The sequence below is a fragment of the Rissa tridactyla genome, chromosome 1 (genome assembly GCF_028500815.1).
Source record: "Rissa tridactyla isolate bRisTri1 chromosome 1, bRisTri1.patW.cur.20221130, whole genome shotgun sequence".
NCBI lineage: Eukaryota > Metazoa > Chordata > Aves > Charadriiformes > Laridae > Rissa > Rissa tridactyla.
The window spans coordinates 219,195,001-219,216,796 of record NC_071466.1 but is presented as its reverse complement, the minus strand read 5'-3'; the positions used below and the strand labels follow the sequence as shown (position 1 = coordinate 219,216,796).

The window sequence follows — 21,796 nt, the reverse complement described above, 5'->3', positions numbered from 1 at the left end:
AAGGAAAAACACCTCACCCAAATAGTCGTTTGGATCCAGTTCAGAACTGAGGGCAAAACCAGAGCGGATGCTGCGAGATGCGAAAATAGAGTATTAGAGCAGAGGGAGTCTTGGACACCTCACTCTGGAGTCCTAATTCTTGTGCAAAACCAGTTCATTACTGCTTGCTTTACAACCTGTTTTGTGAACTTGAAAGAATGGCATAAAACTGCTGCTTAGCATTCATGGGTTCCTGGAATTTAAGACCAGATGGAGCTGTTGTACTGTCCGACCTAACCTCCTGTATCTTGCAGGATGCTCTTCACCCTCTGTGTGTGTGTTCACTAAGTAAAGCTTAAACATGTTTTCCAGAAAGTCATCAATCTTGATTCAGGGAACAGAAGATCCCTGCCTTTCCTTCGTTATTTGGTTAATCAGCCTCACGGTTTAAAATTCATCTCTCATTTGAATTTGTATGCTTCAGCTTCCAGCTGTCGTTATACTTTATCTTCTAGATTAAAGAGCACTTTAGTACCTGGTATGCCTTCACATGAAGGTATTTATACATGGTAATCAAGTCAACATTCAATCTTCCTTTCCTTAATTAAAGAGAGGCCAGACTCCTCCAGTCTTTCATTTGAAGGTATTTTCTCCAGTTTTCCTGTCATTTTTGTGACTTATATGTCACTACTCCATTTTTTGGAGGTTTTTAAGAACACGGGTACCAGACAGCGTGCTGCCTGCCACTGCCCCCGTCCTGGGCAGGCGCAGCTCTCCCTGCAGGTCCCCGCTCTCCAGCCTCCCGGGACAGCGTTTGGGAGGATGGCGGCGACCGCAAGGCTCTGGGATGGGACCCTATGTTACGTCCTGATAGGTGGAGGGACCGGGAGGAATCCCCTTCCCGTTCCTCCTCCTGCCTCCTGTCCTGCCCCTGCCTTAACGGGGGTGCCTGGGCTGAACGAAGGGGAACCACTAAGCGGTCCATTGCTTGGGGGGGTTGCTTTGGGGAGGTTGTTTTCCTTCCTGTTGACCTCCCAAGCAGCCTGGTCTTTCAAAGGCGTCACCCTGCAGGGCCTCCCTGCTCATAGTTTCCAGTCCCGGGATTGCCCAGCCCTGATTGCTCCTACCACTCTTCCAAGCCGTGGGCTGTCTACAAATCTGATCAGAGATTTGTGTTTACTTCAGGATAATTGTTGAGGATCTAGAATAGAGTCAAGTTCCAACACCCTGAAGAGCACCTTCAGTGCCCACGCGGTCAGCCACGTTTCCCAGTGACCGCCCCGCCTCCTGCCCTTCGGCTGGATTTTTGTTCATTTGGAACATGCCTGGCTGACATTTTACACCACTCATTTTTAATATCATGTAGGACTCAGCCAAGCATGAGTCTTACATCGGTGCAGTTATCTGCATCAATCAGGCTTGTAATTTACCAAGGAAAGGAATTACATTTGAGTAGGAAGGCCTATTTACTTTAAAGCTTGATTGGGCTATGTTAATAATACAGGTATTCTTTAATGCTGTGTCAGTTAAATTCCAAATCACTTTTCCCAGCATTTTCCCAGGATCGGCGTTACTTCTCTGACTTGTAGTTTCATGGATTGTTTTGCTTGCCTCTTTTTGAATGTTGGCCTGACACTGCTGTTCTTCTGGTCTTTTTGAATGTCCCAATATTTCAAAATGTTTCAAAATTTAACATTTTTTGGACCAGGAAGATCTTCAGGGAGAAGATAAGGAGGATGATACACAACATTTGCTAGAAGTAAACAATTTATCCAGTATTGGGTAGCTCATGCCAAAAATACTTATTTAGTAATGGAAGGAAAACAATTGTATTTCCACAGCAAGAAAATAAGAAATAAATTATTGGTCATTTTGCCATCTGTATTTATTAGCAATTCTACGCTGTCTGCCTAGTGACTGACTGGCTTGCACAGGGTCTGGGAAGTCATTTCCGTATTACCAAATTTAAACAGCAGCAACAAAACCCCTCTCTGAGCATCCTTTGCCAGACGAAAGGTGGCTTGCTTTACTCCTGTGTCATTTGTTCTTGTTATTATCCTTCGTTTTCTAATTTTCCATTCATATTGAGCACTGTCTCCTCCATGATGTCCTGTTGTGTGAGCTCTCTCTGTTTGTAACTGCTGCTGTCACTTCCCTGCTGACCTGGCAGGGCACGTGGCAGCGGTTCTCCGCTTTGATTTATGGAGTTGTAGTTCAGGGTCGCACAGAAATTGTTATTTAAGACTTCCCAGTCTTAAAGTCACCTTTTCCCAGTCATCTTTTACTTTCTCTTTTTAATTTTAAACCTCCCACATTTCCTGTGATCAATTACCTAATCTAATTTACCTTGGTTTATTCCCTTAGGAATCATCAAATACTCACCTGGCTAGTTGGGATTTTCTTCTTTCCATGTCATCCCTAGTAGACTAGACAGCAGTCACGTACTTAGCAGATTTTTATTTATTATATTGAGATCCAAGGTAGCATTCCCTTATGTTGGAGTGAAACTGTATCTATAGAAAACTGACCAGTTTTCTGTTTTTTAGAAAATGACATGATATTTTATTGCTCACTGGCTGGGACACCCAGCGTTTTCCTTCACAGTGAAGTTGCCCCAATAGTGCAAATGACAATTTATACAACTTGGAGATAAACACTTAGAAGTTAATGCATTTTTTCTTTAGTGGCCTGTAACAAAATCTTATGAAGAACCTTTTCACTTATTACTTCAGACACTAATCCACATGCATTCGAAGTCCTATTATGAATAATCAGTGGCCATACGATAGATGATGAGATTCTGATGTAAACTCTTTCTCTGGTCCTCCTTGTCCACTCAGTACTTTCTCATTCTCGTAACAATCAGGCATCCTTAATATTCTAAAATGGTGTAATTGTCTACAGATTTCAGAACTGACAATTGTATCACAACTCTTATTACCAGTAAAAGCAGTCCATGTTTTTTCGTGTTTTCCAGCCTCTTAGCATTTTGCAATGAGCAAAGAAGAAGAAAAAAATCTTCCTCACACTCTTTGTCAAACGGCTTTAATTACTTCTGATACGGTGCATTTGCGCTGTGCTTCCCTCTTTGGGATCATTTTGCTTGTGTTCTTAGTTAAAAGTCTTCCTAATTGCTCTACCTATTCCTCAGCCAAGATCATTATCTCACCTCTGGGTTGGTGAAGTGCCGGTTGGGTCATTCACTGAGAATCCTCCAGAATGGGACGGAACATCCCGGTTTTGCTCCCATCCTGTGGCTGGTGAGTCACTTCCAGTGGTTTTTTGCCGGATGCCTTGTCGTGCTTGTAGGACTGAAGGGATCTCTGGGATGAGTACAATTTCTGCCCTTTAATTTCACAGGCTCATCCAGCACTAAAGGAAAATTGTGGGCTGTCCTTAGCTTCTGTGTAAAAGCAAGTGGCGCTGCGTGGTTCCCGTTCCCTTGGCCAGATTTCCAGATGGCGGTGAAGGGCACCCAGACACATTGCAGTGTCCGGCCCTGAGGCTGGAGTCGGTCGCCTGGACTGGGGAGTGCGAGACGTCCGCGTGGAGCTGGCAGGCTCGGAGCGGGGCTGGCAGGGGAGCTGTGGGATCGGGTGGGATCGGCGCCTGCCGTGCCAGACGGGTCCTTGCTGGGGCGGCTGAGTCCCACCCGCCGGCTGCTGCAGGAGGGCTCGGCTGTGCTCCACCGACTTGTCACTGTGTCTCCATTAATGGTGGGGGGGGCTTATGTACCCGCACTCACACATGGGGCTGGACCCCATCCCTCTGGGTTCAGCTTGAGGAAGACTGTCCGCTGTTTTGGTCTCATGCTTAGAACAGTCTTTCTTGGTGATGCTTTTCAGGACCCGAGCCTCTCATGAATCTGCGTATAAAATATGAGAAGTACGGTCTTCCTGAAAGCAAATAGAAATTATAGAAAATAAAATACATTTGTCTTTTCTTTTTAATTTTTACTTTAACTATTTAACTTCTGGCCATGATAGTAATAAATACAGAGTTAGACTAGGAAAGAAAAACCACCTCAAACTCCCTTCTCCATCCCTCTTTGACATATCCATTTTGCCTTGTTTTGGACACGGGTGTTTCTGTAGTAACTGCTTTCTCCTCCCAGCCGTGTTCCTCACAGCGGCGCTGGTCACGGTTGGTGCTCCTGTTCTGCTGCCCGTCTTGATGCTCTGCTCCCCTGCCTTCTCTGTCTCCCCAGTTCCCTCCCTGCAGATCTTCTCCTTGGGTTGCCTCTAGGGCTGGCTGCTGAGCCGAGCTCTCCAGCTGTCCTCCCAAAAGCGTTCGTACCTCAGATGGTACAATGTGCGCTTCTGGCCCATATCTTTCATTTGTCACCAGATCACACTTCATATGCAGGACTGGTTCTTTCCCTCTGTAGAAAGGAGAGCATAGAGCACCCAGCTTGGCATGGCCCTTCCACTCGTGCAGCTGGAACAGATCCATGCCCGAAAAGAAGAAACCATATTCCCTATGAAACCCTGCTTTGGCAGTCCTATTTTCAAGTTTAACTAAACTAGAACTTCCTGAATTGCTGGATGAAAGATGAAGAGGAGGCAGGGGCCCTGTGTGGCAGAGCGTGAGAGCAGCACCATGCGTGGTGTGGTCTCATGGCGGTGTCAGCAGTTGGCACGGTTTGGTGCTCCCTGTGTGCAGGGTGGTGACACTGCCGTACTGTCAGTGCGTTGCCCATCCCTGACTGACACGCGAGCAGCTCTCTTCCCTGTGGTCTCTTCATGGGTCTGCAGCTTGGTGGGTGTCACTGTTGTTGTTTCTTGCCACTTTTGCATTGCCTGGGGGGAAATCATGCAAAAGTGGCCTTTCTGACAGTGGTAGGGCCTCAGACTCCTTAAAGAAGGACTCTTCCAGACAGCCTCCTCAAAGCATAGGGGCCCTGCTATAATGTGGTCATCTCTAGCTCTGTTTGTTGTTTCATCACCTGTAGGGCTTCTCTGGATATATAGCCGAGACACTGAATTTGGCGGCATCGTATGTGGTTGTACTGCCTTTCTGATGAGGTGGAGCTCAAGCAGAGAAGGCACATAGCGGTTCCCATCAGGAAAAGTTTCTGGAATTTATCATGGACTTCTGGTTCCAATCTGCCTGCCTTCTGTTCCCCTGCAAGAAGTGAAATTAGTTATCTCAAGTACATAATCATTCAAGTAACCGAAGTTTTGGGGAAAAAAAGTGGCTCATTTTTACTGAAAAATGTTAGGCGAGACTCCTGTAAAGAGCTGAGCTAGCATGCCGGGGTGGAGGCCCTCCGAGCGTAGGGTAGTGAACCAACAGTGGAGGAAGGCTGGGGGAGGCCGCCTCTTCAGCCAGCATGATTGCAGTTGGAAGAGGATATTTTAACAAGCCTTCGGAGTGTTCCCATGTAAAACTGCACTGATGTAATTTATGGTATATTTTAAAGCCTGCAGAAAGTATCAAAATAGTTATTTTAATATGAATTCCTTAAAGTTGGTTTGGAAACAAATAGCTCCTTTATAAAAATAAATACATTTGGGCTATTTTTCTTTAGTTTAGCAATTTTTTTCCTTTTTTTAAAGTGAACATCTGTACCAGGGCAGTGCGTATGGATGGAGCCTTAGCTTAGAGTTCTGTGTGCAAATCCATGTGGAAAAGCAAGATGAGAAAGGACATTGCCTCTCACCTCCTGGTAAAGGTCTTAGTGCTATCAGTGATGCCTGTTTCGTGACGCTGACCATTACCAGACGTCAGCAGTGGCACATTCAGTGTTACAAACCCAACGGCAGTACATGGCGTAAAAGTACGGCATCTGTGTGGTGTCTGACTCCTTTGACTGGAGGCCTCTCCCTGTTTCCTATCAATGCTTTTTTGCTGTTGTTAAGAGCCCGGTGCATTTTTATCTGAAATTGGACGCTGGGCAGAGAGAAAGTGAATTATTTTTCTCAGATTGTTTGCTTTCTGGTACAAGTTTTCATACTGCCCTTTATGGGAGCGTGCTAAGCAGTATGATTGATGCGTGTCAGTTGTGATCCTTTTTTGTACCATCTTGTCCTGGAAGAAAATAAATATACATATGTGCAGGGTAGCGTTTTATTTTGGTGAATGGTAAAGTAAAAATGTAGTTGTTCTGTGTCCTTCCTGCTCTGTCTTTATGTTAGCTAGATGGATGAGAGGTGGATGGAAGAATATTTTGTTTTGTAGTTTTATATTCAAGGGGCTTAACCAAGTCTCAGTCTGCAACACAGGAGGTCTGCTAAAATGAGTGTGTGCAGTCCTCAAGGTTAATCATAGGAGGAGGCCATTGGCTTCCCCAAACTTGGAAGGACACTGGGACTTGCCGGACACAGGAAACCTGGGAAAGGAGGGAGCCTCTGAGGACGAAGCCAGTGAAATCTTGTTGCAGGACACCGTCTCCTTGCCAGTCCCTGTGGGAGCAGAGAAAGGGTGTAGAGAGAAGGGAGAATATTGATTTAATACTTAATGTCCACTTCCAGAATGGGGAAGACCCTTGGTGATTTGGATAATGCCAAGGCTGAGGTAGTTCAAGAGCTGGCTTCTGTGCCTACAGTTCTGGACAGAGCCTGACTGGGTTTGTAGGAGTTGCCTTTCTCATTACGTTTGCTCTTAAAGCGTACTTGCAGGCAGCAGGGAAGCCTTCCTGTTGAAGCACAGAAGCCTTCGATACCGTTACTGCATCCAGACTCATCTGGAATCTACAGGTGCCTGGGAATTACCCCCTGGGATCACATGTTCCCTCCAGCTGGCCAGGGAGATCCACAGATGAGGCCGAGCTTCCCATGGCAAAGCCGCGTGGCGTGGGCCAGCGGTGTTGCCCCCTGGTCCCCGAGAGGAGGAGTAGCGCTGTGAGTGCCGGCTTTCCCTCCTCGGGAGCAGGGAGCTGTTGCAGACCAGGCTGCTGAGCAGTGCCTGCGTGCAGGGGACAGCCCCGGGAGCCAGCGGGAGGCTGGACGGGCACCGTGCAACGGGGGTGGGAATCACCGCCTGCCGTCCCTGCCTCCTGGCCAGCCAGCAATTGTGGAAACCACCTTTTTCCCACTGAATTCAGCAGAAGTGTGCCAGGAGACATTTAGGGACGAAGGTGCGGGCTGTGCCGCTGGGCAGGCAGAGGCAGAAGAGCTCACGACACGTCCCTGTGGCGCCGGGAGGGATTGGCAAAGCGCAGGGAGGCTGTTTGCCCTCAAGGCTGTGGGGCAAGGAGGTTTTCTGCCTCTCTGAATGCCAGGTCAGACGATGATGCGGACAATGTTAAATACTGAACTAACAGTCCCTTTGCTCCATCCCTTCAGCACATAGCAATATTTGACCGTAACAGCCAAAGCGGAGACAGTTACCAGTAATAAATCCTCCTCTGACCCTTCACTTCCTGAAGACAACAATGCCACAAACTTCCATAAGTGTTCTCTATTCAGGAGCCATCCCTCATTGCACCATCTCCAGGAACCCAAAATCTTTTAGGTCTTGTGGTTTTGTTTTTTGGCTTTGGCCTTCTTCAGCTTCTCAGAGGCTTTTTGAATGTCCTTGTCCCAAGTCATTTGGAAACAGCTCTCCTCTCCATCTTTGCCCGGAGATGCTCACCTGACCCATCAGCCAGGACTCTCAGATGTGGGAATCTGGTACAACCTGAAGGTAGAGAGGATACAAACACAGGGAGGAAACACTCTCTTCCAAAAGGTCTTAGAGTTTTCTTGCCCACTGCGCTGCACGTCCTTTAAGGACCTGCAGGGACACTGTGTGTGGAGAGAGAAAAGGCCGCTTTGCTGCCAAGTCAGGCCTCCTCTCTCCTAGATACTTTGGAAACCTTAGCCTTTCCTCGGTTGGGAATACTTCTATACTGAATTTTTAACCCGAAGCTTTCAGGTTTATCAGTAAAGTGATGGGACCGTGGGCAGATGTCCAACTAAGATTTCAAGAGAAGGAATAAATAAATGATGGTATTTCCAGTGCTTAGTATTTAGCAAAGGTAGAAAAAGCTGCAGTGCATAAGTGCTAGTCTTAATTTCTCAGCCATCCTTTACAAAATCACTGTAGTAAATCTACTCTCCTTTTCAGCAGAGCAGCACTGCTATTAGCAATGCTCTTTTATCCACTGTGTCTCTAGGGATGAGCGTACCAGGGATATTGCAAATAAGCTCTGACACCAAATGCTCCTTTCTGTGTGGCCTGGTCTTCAGCAGCTTGGATAATTACAAACACCATTTATTCTCCTTCCTTGTACAAAAGTGGAGGGGGGAATGCAAACCCTTGAGGTTTTAGAAATTCAGCCCTTCAGCAGCTAAAGCTTTCTTCTTCAGCCACTCCTGTGCAACACAAATGTTCCCTTCCTCCCCGTCCGAGGGCAGTTTGTGACTGCTCTGCTGATTTTTGAGGCAACGAATGCAGTATTAGTGTCTCAAAGACTGCAGTATAGACCCCTAATAAAAATGATTCATCCTCTTCTCAGTTTCTGTAACCTTTTCTTCTTCCCTTCTTGACCTGGGGGAAAAAATGTTCCTGCAGAAATTATTTGTCCGTCATTATCCGTGATCCTATTCAACTCAGGGAAATTAATAGTCCTACCCGCAGCCTGCTGGGTTTCCAGAAAGCTGAGCTCTCCCCTTGCTCATGAACTATTCCTTTTAAAGCAAGAAGTCCTGTAACCCTGCCCGAGGTTTAGATTCTTGCCGTTCAGAAGGGGCTGTATCTGTGTTGTAGGTGGGAAGGATGACACACGGTTGCCCAGTTCATCTGGGCCACGAAAATACCCACGCTTACTCTTGGGCTTCTCTTTCCAGCAGCCACGGTCCAGGACTTGTCATCTAAGCTGTCCCCGTTAGGAGGGAAATGTTTCCCTTCTGCTGTTAGCACAGCTCGTTTGTATTTCTAACGCCAGTGCCAGGTTTGCTGGAGACACGGGGGGTCCCCTCAGGCCTCGTCCGTGCGGGTGCTGCACGCTCGTCCCGTGCCGTGCTCTTCTGAGCAGAGCGGTTGCGCGCAGGCGAGCTGGACGGCCCTGCCCGGGGCAGTGTTCTTCTGCGGAGGTAAATCCAGTTAACAGACTTCAAATAACACTGGCTGCACCGTAAAATATCCCGTGCTGTGTGGTGCCTTCCCCGCAGCAGAGCCAACGGGGCGATGCGGCGGTGTCCCAGCCTCCTCAGCGCCAAGCCTGGGATCTTCATTTAAGCTGCTTTTGGGAGCAGTTTTAAGCTGTGGTGGGGCAGCTGCAGCGCGGCACACCTTCCCCTCCCCCGCCTCTGCCGGGGTGAGAGGGCAGAGAAGAGCCACGTCTTAAGCCCTCGCAGCCCAATTTGCCATCGTTCATGTTTCAGTGCTGCAGGATTTCTGGGAAGATATTCTAGGAAAGATTAACGGTCTTTGAAAGAGATTGAAAGCAAAATTTCACAATTGCTTCCTGTAGGTACATTTTAAAGGTGCAAAAAAAAAATACTTGAGAAGTTACCGTTATTCTAAAATTAGACCCAAGCCTTAGCGATAGCTTAGCATGTAGAAAAGAGAAAGTCAATCCTCGATATTTAACATAGGATGGCAGCTGGGGAACAGCAGGAGAATGAGGGGAAATCGTTGCATTTACAAAGAAGCATTCTTGACTGTGTGCAGCAATACGGACTGCGGTCCCAATGCGATGTGAGGACAAATAGCAGCAGGAGCGAGTAATTGGGGAGGAATACTTGCTGTGCGTGACAGCACTTTCCCGGCCTTCTGCTTACTGTTAGGAAAAAACCCTCTGCCCGGGGCACGGGGAGCTTGCTCCTCTCCTGTTTTGGCTGCGCTGTATCCAGGCTGGCTGCTGGCCGCCGTGTCAGGTACACGGGTGCAATTACTTGATTGACAACCTGAATAACTCACCTTCATAGACGATATATTTTCCGCTGCTTTCAATTTTTGTAGCTAAAATTTTTGCAATTTTGCAATTTTTGTTGCACTTTGGTTCAGCGGACAGTTGTGGTTAGATGGGGGAAACACTGGTTGAAACTCCAATGGCTTGTGGTTTGTAAAGTTATCATCCTCCTCAGTTTAAAATCTGTTAGTCTAGTGGCTTTAAACTTTTTTTTTTTTTAAGCAAACCGGTGGCATCTCTTTGAATTGAATGTACAACTGGAGATTAATGAAAAATGGTGTGTTTGCATTCAACTGAAATTGTAGATGAAACGTCATCTTGTAATGTTTCCACTTACAGCTGAAAAACAGAACCGTGAGGTTCCGCTTCCAGGTGGTGTTTGTCATAGGCAGGTATTTTCTGTTACCGAGTGCTGTAGGTCTGTATAGGAGCACTGTATAGACCGTAACCCTCCTCTCCAGTAGCTTGTATAAAACTTTCACATCAAGCCTCATCTCAGCTTGAACAGAGAGCTTCCCTTTTCCTAAATGATAAACAAAGTCATGGAGTAACACAGATTTTTTTTAATTTTTTTTTTAATTTAAACTCTGGTATCAGAGTGCAGAGGTTATTTCTGCTCGTGTTGGAGCTCTGGGGTTTCTGACTTTCCCTCGCCACGTGAATTCCAGTTCTCGTGACACCCCCCAAATGTGAGGAGCCTCCGCATTCGAGGGGTAGAGGAGCATCCCCACCCTGTGACACGGTGGCTGTCCTCTCCCCTCAAGTTGTGTCTTTGCTGACGGCTTCTGGGGTGTGTGGATAACACCTGATGCAGAGACGGCTGGGACTGGCGGGAACGGGGGATTTCGGACCGGTTCTGGGAACGGGAGCTCAGGTGGTTTATTCCTCAGCACAGCCTTGTTTGGATTCACTGCTTTCACAGAGGTGACCAGCCTGAGGATTGCCAGAAGACTTTCTTTATAATTAAAACATAGGCAATGCTTTTCAGCCTAAGCTTCTTTTAGCAGATGGAAGACAAAACATAGTTACCAGACAAAAACGTAGAGAAAACACTCCTTCTAAGTGGAGTAGAAATGAACTAGAATCATAGAATAGTTTGGGTTGGAAGGGAACTTTAAAGCTCATCTAATCCAACCTCCCCTGCCATGAGCAGGGACATCTTAGAATCATAGAATCATAGGGTTGGGAGGGACCTCTGGAGATCATCTAGTCCAACCCCCAACCAGACCAGGTTGCTCAAAGCCCCGTCCAGCCTGACCTGGAATGTTTCCAGGGATGGGGCATCTCCCACCTCTTTGGGCAACCTGGGCCTGGGTCTCACCACGCTCAGCGTAAAACATTTCTTCCTTAGATCTAGTCTAAATCTTCCCTCTTTTAGTGTAAAGCCATTTCCCCTTGTCCTATCGCAACAGGCCCTGCTAAAAAGTCTGTCCCCATCTTTCTCATAAGCCCCCGTCAAACCTGTTCTTGCGCTGGGCAATGTGCGATGTTCTCCTGCTGGTTCTTGTTTTCTGCTACAGATCTTGTGCACTTATTAGTTAATTACCTTAAGCATATATTTGGATACGCACGTTTCCAAGAATTAACAGAGTGTAATCACTAAAATCCTAGATTAGATAGTGATTAGATTAGATTTAGTGAACAAATTGCTAGCTGCAGTTCATTCAGTGCATCTTGAAGTGCTCTATTCGGACCTTTCTCACTCCTCAGGATTCAAGATAACCTGATAGATTTTTCAATTGAATTTGGCATATTAATAACGGAGACTAAAGGAAGATTTGAAGCCTTGTTTTCGGTATCTTTTGCCTCTTGGAAAAGTTTGTCTCATTTAAACTGAGATACTGAAAAAAGACCGGTGATGAACTGCATGTGGAACTGAAGTAGGTGCCTGGAGCAGGGACTGGTGGGGGTACTTCAGTTCATATGCACAACCTGAAGCTTGTAGCAGTTTCAGTTCTTATCACTCTGCTAGGGCCAAACATGTGCTCTCAAAAATCATTAAAAATGATTGTAAATAAGGAAGAGATTTTACAGAAATTATGGTAAAAAAACCAGTACCTGAAAGTCAGTGATAACAACAGAAATTAAAGCAATGGTGTTTGGCACAGCAGATAAGTGATGGTGCTTAAAAGACCATAACTTCACTAGACTCTTCTCTCTAGCTTCCCTCTGCCTTCGGCTGGAGGTGGCCCCAGCTAAAGAGCTGGGCCATGAGAGCTGGGGAGCTGCACAGCAGGTTGTTTTGTCATTGGTGGAGAGGTGGAGAAAGTCTCTCCTGCCCCAGGAGCTCACCCATGGTCTCCTGCTTGTCATCTCCCTTGGTGTGCGGTGGGTTTGTGAATCAGAACCCCATCCTGCTTCGATCAGAGTCACCGTCCCCATCGTGCTTCGGAGGAAGAGCAGACTGTGCCTCACCGTGGCCGCCCAGCTCTTCTGAACCACAGCGATGCGTCTGCCAACACCACCGCGGTCTTCCAAGAACCTCCCCCAGCACCACCTCAGCAGCGCGTCCAGCCGTCTCTTAGTTGTGACAAATGGTGGCATTTTTCACCATTTCTTGGGCTGTGTCTTGCACTGCTCTCTCCCGGTGGCTGCGCCCAGTGTGAGAGGAGCTGTAGTCCATTACCGGAAACCCTCCACCAAGCCCTTATCGACACAGCTACTGCTGAGCTATGGAAATAGTGCCACTGCTTTTTCTTGGCGTTGCTAGTCGTGTGGACACTGTTACATCCCCATGTAATACGTGTGTTGTTACAATGGTAATTGCCTTCATGCTTAAAATAATATACCCCTTATTTTCTAGCTATAAAGCATTGCACCTGTCCTCTGCTAAAGCTTGATATTGGACAATGAATGCATGAAGCCGTTTTATTCATTGTACCATTGACTTTGCCATATATAACAACACTCTGTGTGTGTGTGTGTGTTTGTGTGAAATTTCTTAGAGATTGCTTCCTATTTTCTCCCAGATTGGTGTTAAAAATGATTGACGGATTTGAGTGGAGGACAGGTCCTCAGAAGACCCAGCTGTAGCATTCTCATTTACTGGTGATTCCTCTTATTGGTGAACCCATCTTTAATCATCTTGACTACAGTCTTCAGTAATCCTCATTTTTTTTATATTGGTGTCTTTTAGCACAAAACCCAGAGAGTCTTAGCAAAGCCACAGGACCTTGTCTGACCTCTACCTATCTCGTTTAAAAATTTGGCTAATAACAATGTTCTAAAATTAATATTTGTAATCTTTTTTAGTTGTATCTCAAACCATTTTATTATTCTTATTTAAATAGTTATTTCTACTAAATCGAGAGATTTTAATTTATGTGCAAATTAGGTACCTTTCTAAAAAATACACAACTGTATTTCTAGCTGATGGCATCTTATTTTACATAGTGTCTACATTGCTCCCTTTGTGGCATGGGGGATTTGGATGGAAAGACGTAGGGATTTGTTTGGGAAAGAAGGTGTAATTTTTTTTGGGGGGTAATATTGCACTCTGAAGAAGACAACTTTATTTGATAATCAAAACAATCAGAAAAACGGTCTGTCTCTTAAGGAGATCTTACTCATTTTATACCAGAAACCGTTTTTCTTCCTTCTTTGTGCCCTCAAATCAGCCCCTGGGTAGGCGACCGTGGTCCTTTTGCAGCTCAGGTCTCCCTGACACAGTCGGGGTGGGACAGAGCCCCCCACCCTGTGTCTGCTGTGCGGCCCCTGCCCAAGGAGGGGCCCTTCCTTCGTGCGGTGGGGTCCTGCAGGCGCTGGGGGGAAGTTCTGCTTCTGGAGAGCTGAGATGGACGCTGAAATGGGGTCCTTGAGGGTGCAGAGGTTGGAGGAGGCTTTGCCCATCCGCATTGAGCGCTTAGAAGCTGCAGAGAGCAGCAGACGGGCATCGGGGCTCTGCCCCCGCCCGAAAAACAAAAGCAGAGGGTGGCTGGGGCCAGCGTGGGTGCACTTGGAGAGGGGGGACTATTGAAGGGGATTTCTGTAGTTCTTCTGTTGCCTACTGAAATTATATCCCTCAGTGGAGCAAGTCCCGCGTGCCGGGCAGTCCTGGGAGTCGGACTGATCCTGGTGGGCGCTGGGACTGCACCAACCATCGCGTTTCTGCAGGGATGAGCCAGGCTCCTCAGAGGCGAGGGGGGTCGCACAGGTGCAAGGGGCGGGTTTCACGTTTGGAGCTCGCTGCTGGCGAGGTGAGGACCGTCTGCGGGACAGCCGAGCGCAGCAGGGCTCGGGGCTCTGTGGGTGCTGGGGTGCGTAGCTGTGCCTCTTACCCGAAACAGCAGCCCCTTCTCCATGCCCTGCCACAGGGAGAAACTGAATGTGGATACCGATTTTCACCTCCCCTTTGTGTAAATGGTGTGTCCAGATGCCTGCCTCCCTGCAGCATAGGAGCCAGCAACGGCCGTTCTGCCATTTGTTAAACTGCCAGTGCTTTCATAGAATCACAGAATGGTTTGGGTTGGAAGAGACCTTAAAGGCCACCCAGTGCCACCCCCTGCCCTGGGCAGGGACACCTCCCACCAGCCCACGTTGCTCCACGCCCCGTCCAACCTGGCCTTGAACCCCTCCAGGGATGGGGCAGCCACAGCTTCTCTGGGCAACCTGGCCCAGGGGCTCACCCCCCTCACAGCAAAGGATTTCTTCCCAATATCTCATCCCAATCTCCCTCTTCCAGTGTAAAACCCTTCCCCCTCGTCCCGTGGCTCCCCTCCCTGAGCCAGAGTCCCTCCCCAGCTTTCCTGGAGCCCCTTTAGGGACTGGAAGGGGCTGGAAGGTCTCCCCGGCGCCTTCTCTTCTCCAGGCTGAACCCCCCCAGCTCTCTCAGCCTGTCCCCACAGCAGAGGGGCTCCAGCCCTCCCAGCATCTCCGGGGCCTCCTCTGGCCCCGCTCCAACAGCTCCGTGTCTCTCCTGTGCTGAGGCCCCAGCGCTGGAGGCAGCACTGCAGGGGGGTCTCCCCGAGCGGAGCAGAGGGGCAGAATCCCCCCCTCGCCCCCCTGCCCACCCTGCTGGGGATGCAGCCCAGGCTGTGGGGGGTTTCTGGGCTGCCAGCGCACGGTGCCGGCTCGTGTTGAGCTTCTCTTCCACCAACACCCCCAAGCCCTTCTCTTCAGAGCTGCTCTCCATCCATTTCCTCCCCGCGCTCCTCCGCGGGGCTCTCACCCGCACCCAGGAGAACCCGATGCACAGCTGCCAGCCTGCTCAGGCTGTGCCCGCACAGTGTCTGGGGAAGCCACGGGAGTTGGACCGGGGCTGGGACTGGATGTGGGGTTCGGTGCAGCTCCCTCGAGGTGGGGAGCGGGGAGTACCCCGTGTTGCTGGAACCCGGGTGGGAGCCATGGCTGAGCAAGAGGTCAGTGGAGCCCGTCCATGGGGTGGGTGTCCCCATGGTTCTCACCCTCTCTCTCTCTCCCGGGGTCTGCAGAGTGTCCCCTGACGGCAGCCGCCCAGCTGGAGCTCAGCGCCGAGATGATCAAGGCGCTGCGCAATGGGGGAGCGCACCTGGATTTCCGGACGCGGGAGGGAATGACAGCTCTTCACAAGGCCGTCCGGTGCCGCAACCATGCGGCGCTGCTGGTGAGTCGGGGGGCTCTGCCTGCCCTCTGCCCCACACCCCAGCACCGGCTCCCTCCCGCCCCATCCAGGCTGCCGGCAGGGCTCTGCCCTCCCTGGGCCAAAGCATCCCTGGCGTTGCTGTGGGGACTGTGGGGAGCACAGCCCATTACAAAAGCATGTCACTGATAACATGAGCCCTGGGGGGGAGATGAGGTGAGCACTGACTGCTGCTGTGGACGGGGCATCCCCGGACCCTCTGCGGGGCAGGTTTTCCTACTGCGCGGCCACCTAAAGCTGCAGAGCGAGGCAGGCGCTTCTCTTGCAGACGCTGCTGGACCTGGGTGCCTCCCCGGACTACAAGGACAGCCGGGGGCTGACGCCCCTGTACCACAGTGCCATGGTGGGGGGGGATCCCTACTGCTGCGAGCTCCTGCTGCACGACTATGCCCGGCTCGGCTGTGTGGATGAGAACGGCTGGCAGGAGATCCACCAGGTGGGATGGATGGCGGGATGGCTCTGCTTGGGGTGACTGCTGTCCTGCTGCCGGTGGAGGGGCTGGCCCCGTCCCCTCGTGTGCCGCAGGTGGTGGAGGCACTGCTTGGCAGGGGTGGCCGGCACAGGGGGCCAGGCTCCAGTGTGGAGGTCTTGCACGTGGTGTGCCAGCTCTGGCTCCATCCAGGCCAACGCTCAGGCTGTTCTGTTCTGGCCTTGGTCAGTGGTGCCTGGGATCCTCCCCAGATTGTGACTGGCTCGTAGGATAGTGCTTTGGGATCTCAGTGCCATGCCTGAGGCATCCTGGTTCCAAACCACAGTTGTGTCTGCTCCCATTTCACACATTGACAAGTGGATTTGGCATAGGGAAGACGTGGGTCAGGGGTTAGGGGACGTGAGCCGGCTTTGTGCTTCAAGAATGAGAAGCTTTGGGAGAAGGGAGGATGTGCTGGCTGTGTCTGGAGTCCCCTTGTCTCGGACCATCGGGAGGGCAGCTTGTCTTTGGGCCCATGGCCTCCCGAAGCACCCAGCTCTCAGCGCCCTGCGGGGTGGACGAGTACTGGCACGGCTAAGGACGAATGGGCGAGAATGAAAAAAGAATAGACAGGTGTTTGTGATCTCAATTTACTGGATATGACTGTCGTCCTTCCTGCCTCCATCCTGCCTTGCCGTGGTAGATCTTTGGGAACGACTGGTCCCAGGATGGACCAAACGTAGAGGAAAAGACCACACCAGTTAACTAGGAATACAGGTCCATCGCCCTCCTCTTTGCCTGGTTGTCCTTCAGGGCTTCTTTGCAGCAGATAATTATACTGAGATAGAAAACAGGCTGGAGGAGGCCCTGGTACCAGTATGATGCTGATCCCAAATTTGCAATTGATGTAGAGGTAATTTGTCCAACAAGTATTCAGTTGTATATTGCTCTAAGGAGCAGCAGCACGTGTGCATGCATGTTAATCGGACTTTTCAGGTTATAGGTCCAGCCTGATTCAACTTTTCTAACATGGCTGGATCCAGCAGAGGATGTTGTGGGATTTGTCACCTTCCTGCTGCTCCTTAATTTTCTGTTTCTTATTTCCATTTTGGGTTTCGAGCAGGCATGTCGCTATGGCCATGTTCAGCACCTGGAGCATCTTCTCTTCTATGGAGCTGATATGACTGCACAGAATGCCTCAGGAAACACCGCTCTTCATATTTGTGCTCTCTATAACCAGGTACATCTGTGTGATTTGGGGTATGAGAACAAGAAAGCCTAGATGGGGCACCAGCTTGCCTGAGACAGAGCACAACGTTGGGCTGGGGCACCTTCTCATCACCATCAGCCTGATTTTTGATTTCCCAAGAGGCAGGTGGCCAGAGAAGAGTCCATGGTTTAATCTGTTCCCCTTCCCAAGATGGTTTTGATGATTTACTGCCTAACACGTGCTGTAATTTTTCCTCTGGTTCCTATTCCTATTTCCACAGCACGCCCCCGTTGCTGGTTGGGAGGGAGCAGTTTGCCTGGGTGGAGAGTGCTAATTGGGCCCAGGTGCTCACATTTAATTCGAGGTGGGCATGTGCCCCAGGTGGGGCTTGTTGGGCATATTCTGTGGCTTTCACCCTGCTCTGGGGTTCGGTCCTTCTCACAAATGGCCCTAAAATCTTACTACTAATCTCTGAATTTTGAAGAAGACTGTCCAGGCAACACAGGGTACCGTTTCTGTTTTATCTTCTGTGTGGTCACTAACCTTGGTTCAGGAGGAATCGAGGGTGGTGGAAGAGCCCCCTCTGATCTTGCACACCTGCTGTTCTCTTTCGGAGATGTGCAGGTCAGTATCTAAGGATTGCTCCTGTACGCTTTGTTCCTTCCTAGAGACTTTTATACATTGTATGATGTGGTTTTTGATTATAAAGGGAATTTTCAGTTTCTGAGGTGTCCATACTTTAAAAATTGAGCCCTGTTAGGTTTTGCCGTAGACAGTGGTACATGGAGGCTGATCTGTGGCTTGGTGGGAGTGTTCTGCACGTCGAGGACTCTTGTACCCAGGTGCCTGCCCACAGGGGTGGGTGGGTAGAGCGGCATTAAAAAGTATGGGGACTCATAAACATGTTGAATTAACATCATTTAGAAGCACAGAGCATTCCAAACAAAAACAATAAAAGGCTTAGCAGTACCTGGGAATGTGTGATGGCTGCTGTGGCCACAGCTGTGCTCGTGGGCTGATGTTGGGGCGTGGCCACGGTGCCAGTGCCCCAGAGCCGCACGCAGGCGGGTGGAATTGGTCAGCTTGGGGTTGGGGGTGGCCAGTTCGCAGGGGCTAAGCATCCTTCCTTGCTCATGCCAAAGGAGGCTTTCTGAGCACAATCAAACCCCGTGGTTTGCTTCTTCCTTGTCACCAGTCTGCAGTGCTAATGGTCTCTTCCCCTTTCCCCCTTGCTTGCTTTCACAGGAGAGCTGCGCCCGGGTTCTCCTCTTCCGCGGTGCGAGCAAAGACATTCGCAACTACAACAGCCAGACAGCGTTCCAGGTGAGGCAGCGAGCTCCGGGCCCCGTCCCTCCCGCAGGGCTCCTCGTGGCCCCCGACCAGGGCAGCCTCTGCACGCGTGGGGTAAAGCTCACCGGAACAAACCCATCGATGCCTGTTCTGATGCCAGGTGGTGTCTTACGGTGGGAGACTTTCTGAAAGAGCTGGGCTCAAACGGTCATGTGTAATGGAGGTGGAAAGGAGAATTTATTGCTGCCTGTAGAAATGTTGCAGTAGATGTTGGAGAAGGAGCAGATTCCTTAGAAATAAAGGACAGTGATGCCACAGAAATGAATGCACCTAAACTCATTGTTAATAAGCTTAAACTGGAATTTAGAAGACCTCTAGCTAGAAGAGAAGTGAAACCCTGAAATAGCTTTCCAGTAAAATGCTGGATAACACAGGTGGAAAAGGGAAACTTGGTCACTTTGCAGTGCGACTCCTTCCCTAAGTTTGCAAATCACGGGAAGTGACTGCCTGCAGGCTGTAGTGTGTGATGCAGGAGGTCTCTTCCCACCCAACGTCTTCTTTGCCTTCTTTTTTTTAAAGTTTTTGAACTTGGAATAGCCATTCTGTCTGTGCTCTTACTGAAGCACAGTCATTTGCCTGAGGACCTTTCATAAATGTTGTGACTCAGTGTCCAGCTGATACCAATCTTGAGGTGTTCCCTGAGAGCAGAGAGTGTCTGTCAGCGTCTTACTCATATACCAGCTCGGGTGGCTGCAGATGAGCTCGCTAGTTATTAGCCCTTTAGAAATGCTTTTTCTCACTTATCCTCACTGTTGTTCATAGCAACTTTAGGCTACAGAGTCTCAAGTGTGACCATGATGATGTCTTGCAGTCCCTGCGAACATCGCATGTGGCTCCCGTGAGAGAGAACCCTTATTACAGATGCAGGCACTCCCGTTGCATGTGTGCGGCCGCTGCTGAAGCAGCAGCATGTCCTGGGGGATACGGGCAGGGAATCGCTGGGTGGGTGCTCTAGAAATCGGCCACATTGGGCCGTGCTGCGCCAGCGTGGCCTCCCGTGCAGAAGTAGCGGGTATGACTTTGACCCTGGTGTGTCCCAGGGGACCAACTTCACTGAAAAGGCACCAAATCCCTGTGCAGCGCGTGCCAGGAGCACACGGGGAAGCTGGAGCACGTCTGGCCCGACCTGGCTGCTCGCTGGCAGCCACAGAGAACTGGCCCTGGTCTCCCCGAACCCCCTGCTGTAACGGTGCTCTGTTCTCTGTGAGGATATTTCATTCAAATTTTAAGTATGTATGTTTTAACTCAAATTAAGCATTCTGTCCTAAAAAGAACGCACAGAACTCGTGTGTACTTACCGTGACTGTATATAGGAATTGGGCAGCTGTGCAGAGATAATCACTTACGAATCACCTGTGTGTGTGGTGTGAGGAACAAAAAATGCTTGGGTAGTTTCAGGAAAAGAACACATATCTTATAGTCTTGTTTAAAAGTAATTTCTTTATTAAGGCTGAGACAATGTTGTTTTCAAGCTGTGCTTCGTGTTGGCTTGGATGCCAAGAGGAAAAAAGAGCCTTGAAGGTCAAATGGAGCATCCTTGTAGGCGGTCTGGGATTTTTCACGTGCAGGAACTTGACATTCAACTAATTCTCCTGTTAAGTGGTGGTTGTCTGGTCGTAGCTGGGAGTGTCATTCGTGTGATGAAGTGCGGGTGCCTGTCTGCAGGGGAGGGGAGGTTTGTCCTCCCCTCCATTGGCCCGGGGAGCGCGGGGGCACTGGCTCCGGCAGGGTGCTCAGGAGCACGAGTGCCACCACAGCTGTGCTCTGCGTGACTGGCGTGACCTTGCCAACCACAGCGAACGCCGGAGGATGCCTGAGCTCAGCCCTTGGTGGGCAGCCCCGTTCTCTGTGAATCCACCTTAGCTCAGATGCTCCTCTCTCTGCCCCATGTTATCTCCTGCCTCGGGAGGTGGGTCCCGAAAGGGCCTGATGTGGCAAGGTCTGTCCTGCTCGGGGACTGCTGCTCTCCAGGGAGCTTTGCTCTGGGGATCGAGGAATGTCCCATCTGACTGCTCTCTGATTTAATGTAAGAATATTTATTTCCAGGAAAGGACTTCTTGCAGGAAACTGCTGCCTTTTTTTTTTTTTTTTTTTTTTTTTTTTTTTTTAGATGAGCTGGATTTTTGGAGTCAAGAGATAGAGAAAGGGCAATCTTTCTGCTTTGGGATTTGCAGGGTGGTGTAGCAGGTGGTGGAGGGAGGCAAATGGCTCCTGCTCTGATTTTGCTCGTGTCCTGCAGAGCTCTAGTGGGCCTTAATGAGGGAAAAACAGTGTTTGTCTTTCCCTTTTTGAAGGAGTGCGACTAATTGGAAGTTTCTGTTACAGAGAATGAAAACTGTGGTTGGTAATCCAAGCAGTTTGTTTATTGACAAATCCAAACCAGAATTTGATATTAGTGTGATGTGCTGCCTTCAGTTCCCAGCTTTCAAAGAGAAACTCTCCGACTCCCAGCTTGCATCGCTTGCTCGAGACTTCAGTATGTCGTTAAGTCACTGTCCACTGCAAAGCCTGGTGCTTTCTCCTGTATGGTCTTCGTGTGGCCATGGTAATGGGGTGCTGCCTTTCTACGACTGAGTTCCAGCACGGCAGAGGGGAGCTGAGCACCACGGCGCAAGGCAGCGTGCGCAGCCCAGCAGTTCTGTGGCTGCTCGCGTAACCTCTGCTGCTGCATGGCTGTTTAGTCAGTTTGCTGCACATACCTCCTGTTAATTCGATTGCTGCTGTTAATCACATAGCTTGGTGTCAGTGGCCTGAGATGACTCGAGATAGCAGTGAGTAATTTAGAGGGTTTAGAAGCTGTAATCTGCTTGGTTATCTTCCCTGAGGCAAATCGGCGTGCTCATTGCTGGGGTGGCATGCCACCTCCTGATGTGTTGAGTTCCTTCTGCTGCAAAGGGCCCTGTCCCCTACTCGTGGAGTGCAGTGCATGGTCCGTGTGGTGGGGCAGGAGTGCTAGGAGCATCCCACCTCTTTGTGGCTGGGAGCAGGCTTCAGCAGGAGTGCAAGAGCCGGGTGGGTTTAGGGTGAGAGTTTTCCCAGGGTATCTTCCCAGCTTCTGGCAATCTGCATCTCTCTTCCTGAGCCAGGTTTGTACCTACATCTGTCTTCAATTGCTCTTAGCTGGCTTCTCATCCATAAATTGTCTAAGAGAGTCCCCTGTGCAGATGCAGTCCTTCCCAAAGCTCCTCTGCCTCATCCAAATACATTCTTCTCACAGAAGGATGGAGACATCATTTTTCAGGTAGGATATTGCATACTCAAAATGTACTGGATGAAAAGGAAGTTGGAGGGTTTTTTTGGTTTTGCTTTTGGGTTTTTTTACCCCTTCCAGCTACTGTAGCAGTATCATTGATCAGAAACAAAGTGCTGCCAAAGCACTAGTTGTCTCTCAAA

At 49.6% G+C, this 21,796-nt stretch overlaps 1 protein-coding gene across 4 annotated transcripts in view; it reads left to right on the top strand.

Moving 5' to 3' along the window:
- Positions 1-21,796, top strand: part of SHANK3 (SH3 and multiple ankyrin repeat domains 3) — a 383,847-nt gene that overhangs the window by 82,936 nt on the left and 279,115 nt on the right. For all 4 annotated transcript variants that reach the window (XM_054200170.1, XM_054200186.1, XM_054200177.1 and 1 more), the window contains 4 exons: positions 15,247-15,398; positions 15,703-15,870; positions 16,967-17,083; positions 18,299-18,376. In XM_054200170.1, the coding sequence (XP_054056145.1) occupies positions 15,247-15,398; positions 15,703-15,870; positions 16,967-17,083; positions 18,299-18,376 (515 nt within the window). The remainder of the gene's footprint in view (positions 1-15,246; positions 15,399-15,702; positions 15,871-16,966; positions 17,084-18,298; positions 18,377-21,796) is intronic.